This window comes from Salvia miltiorrhiza, chromosome 8 (genome assembly GCF_028751815.1).
Source record: "Salvia miltiorrhiza cultivar Shanhuang (shh) chromosome 8, IMPLAD_Smil_shh, whole genome shotgun sequence".
NCBI lineage: Eukaryota > Viridiplantae > Streptophyta > Magnoliopsida > Lamiales > Lamiaceae > Salvia > Salvia miltiorrhiza.
This window is the reverse complement of record NC_080394.1, coordinates 48701567-48703078: the sequence shown is the minus strand read 5'-3', so window position 1 is coordinate 48703078 and position 1512 is coordinate 48701567. Positions and strand designations below refer to the sequence as shown.

Genomic DNA, 1512 nt, shown 5'->3' with positions numbered 1-1512 from the left:
ATGCCGGCGCCGGAATTGACACTGCGGCAGCCGGAATAGATGAGGTGGCAGCCGGAATTGACACCTAAGTACAATTATTACATGTGGAAAAACACTTGAAAAAAATAATAAAAGAAATCCACCACCTCATCTTCCCTAACCTCCCCAACTCCCAAACCTTACCTTCCTCTTTCCCCACCCGTCGCCGCCGCTGCCGCCTGCTGCCACCAGGGCGGCACCCGCCGCGCGCCGCCCCTTCCTCATTCCCAAAACTCGTCGGCCTTCCCCCTCCCCAGACCTCGTCAGTCCTCCCCCTCCCCCTCCCCTGATCTCGCCGGCCCTTTCCCCCTCCCTAGACCCCGTCAGCCCTCCCCCTCCCCCTCCCCTGATCTCGCCGCCCCCTTCCCCCTCCCAAGACCCCCGTCAGCCCTCCCCCTCCCCACATCTCGAATCTAGCCTCTGAAATCGGCAATTTCATGGCGATTTGGTGAAATCGATCCCTGCACAACAAATTCGCCTTCAAATCCTGACCCCTCGTCTCTTGGTGAAATCGAGCAGCGATTTCATGGCGATCTCTGGTGTAGCGACCGTGGCGAGGGGCGGCGGGTACCGGCCTGTTGGTGGTGCTGGTGATGGTTGTGGTGGCGCAGCAGGGGGCGGCGCGAATTGGTGGAGAATTGGGGATTTAGGGCACAAATTGTTGCCCTTTGTGCACCGCCGCGATCTGGGATCTAGGGCACGAATTGTTGCCCTTTGTGTGCCGTCTGTGCTTGCGAATGTGGTGAGAACGGTGTGGAGTGGTGCCAGCGATGGTGGCGGCATGGGCGGCGGCGGGTTGGGGACTGGGGAGGGGCAGACGGGATCTGGTGATTTAGGGGAGGGGCCGATGGGTCTGGGGATGGGGGAGGGCCGATGGGTTTGGGGATGGGGGAGGGGGTGGCCAGCGCCGGCGTGTGGTGGCGGTGGGCGGTGCCGGCGGGTGGGGGTAAGGGATGAGAGGTGAATTAGTTTGGGAAGATGATGAGTTGGAAATTTTTTTCTTCTTTTTTTTAAATTTTTTTTTACCACATGTAAAAGTTATGTTTAGGTGTCAATTCTGGCTGCCACCTCATCTATTCCGGCTACCACAGTGTCAATTCCGGCGCCGGCATGAAAAAAACCGATCACCGGATAAATTCGAGACAAAAACGAAAGGTTAGGTATTTAAAAGTAGAAAAATAAAAAAAGGTGCAAAAACCAATTCGGTGTAAACGTTAGGAATTTACAGGCAATTACCCCTAAAAAAAGTGAAGAGAGACAAAATTTGGTGGGAAAAAGTTTACGTTAGACTCCTCTTTAATATATTACTAGTACGCTCACCCGTGCGATGCACGGCGAACATCGATTAAAATAGTTAAACAACTAATATTTTTTAAATAAAATAATTTATACCAATTACTCAATAAAGAATTTGATTTTAAAAACATATAAATTTCCTATTTTATATTTTTAACAGTTGATTTCTTTTAAATACATTAATTGATTTAAATTGAT

General features: G+C 50.9%; 1 protein-coding gene across 1 annotated transcript; it reads left to right on the top strand.

The window, feature by feature from the left end:
* The first annotated feature begins 544 nt into the window (after positions 1-544).
* Positions 545-982, top strand: LOC130998584 (uncharacterized). Its single transcript, XM_057924000.1, has one exon. The coding sequence runs from the start codon at positions 545-547 to the stop codon at positions 980-982; it is 438 nt and encodes a 145-aa protein (XP_057779983.1).
* The last annotated feature ends 530 nt before the right edge of the window (positions 983-1512 follow it).

Coding starts and splice junctions, on each gene's coding strand:
- LOC130998584 (XM_057924000.1), top strand. CDS start 545: ATGGCGATCTCTGGTGTAGCGACCGTGGCGAGGGGCGGCGGGTACCGG.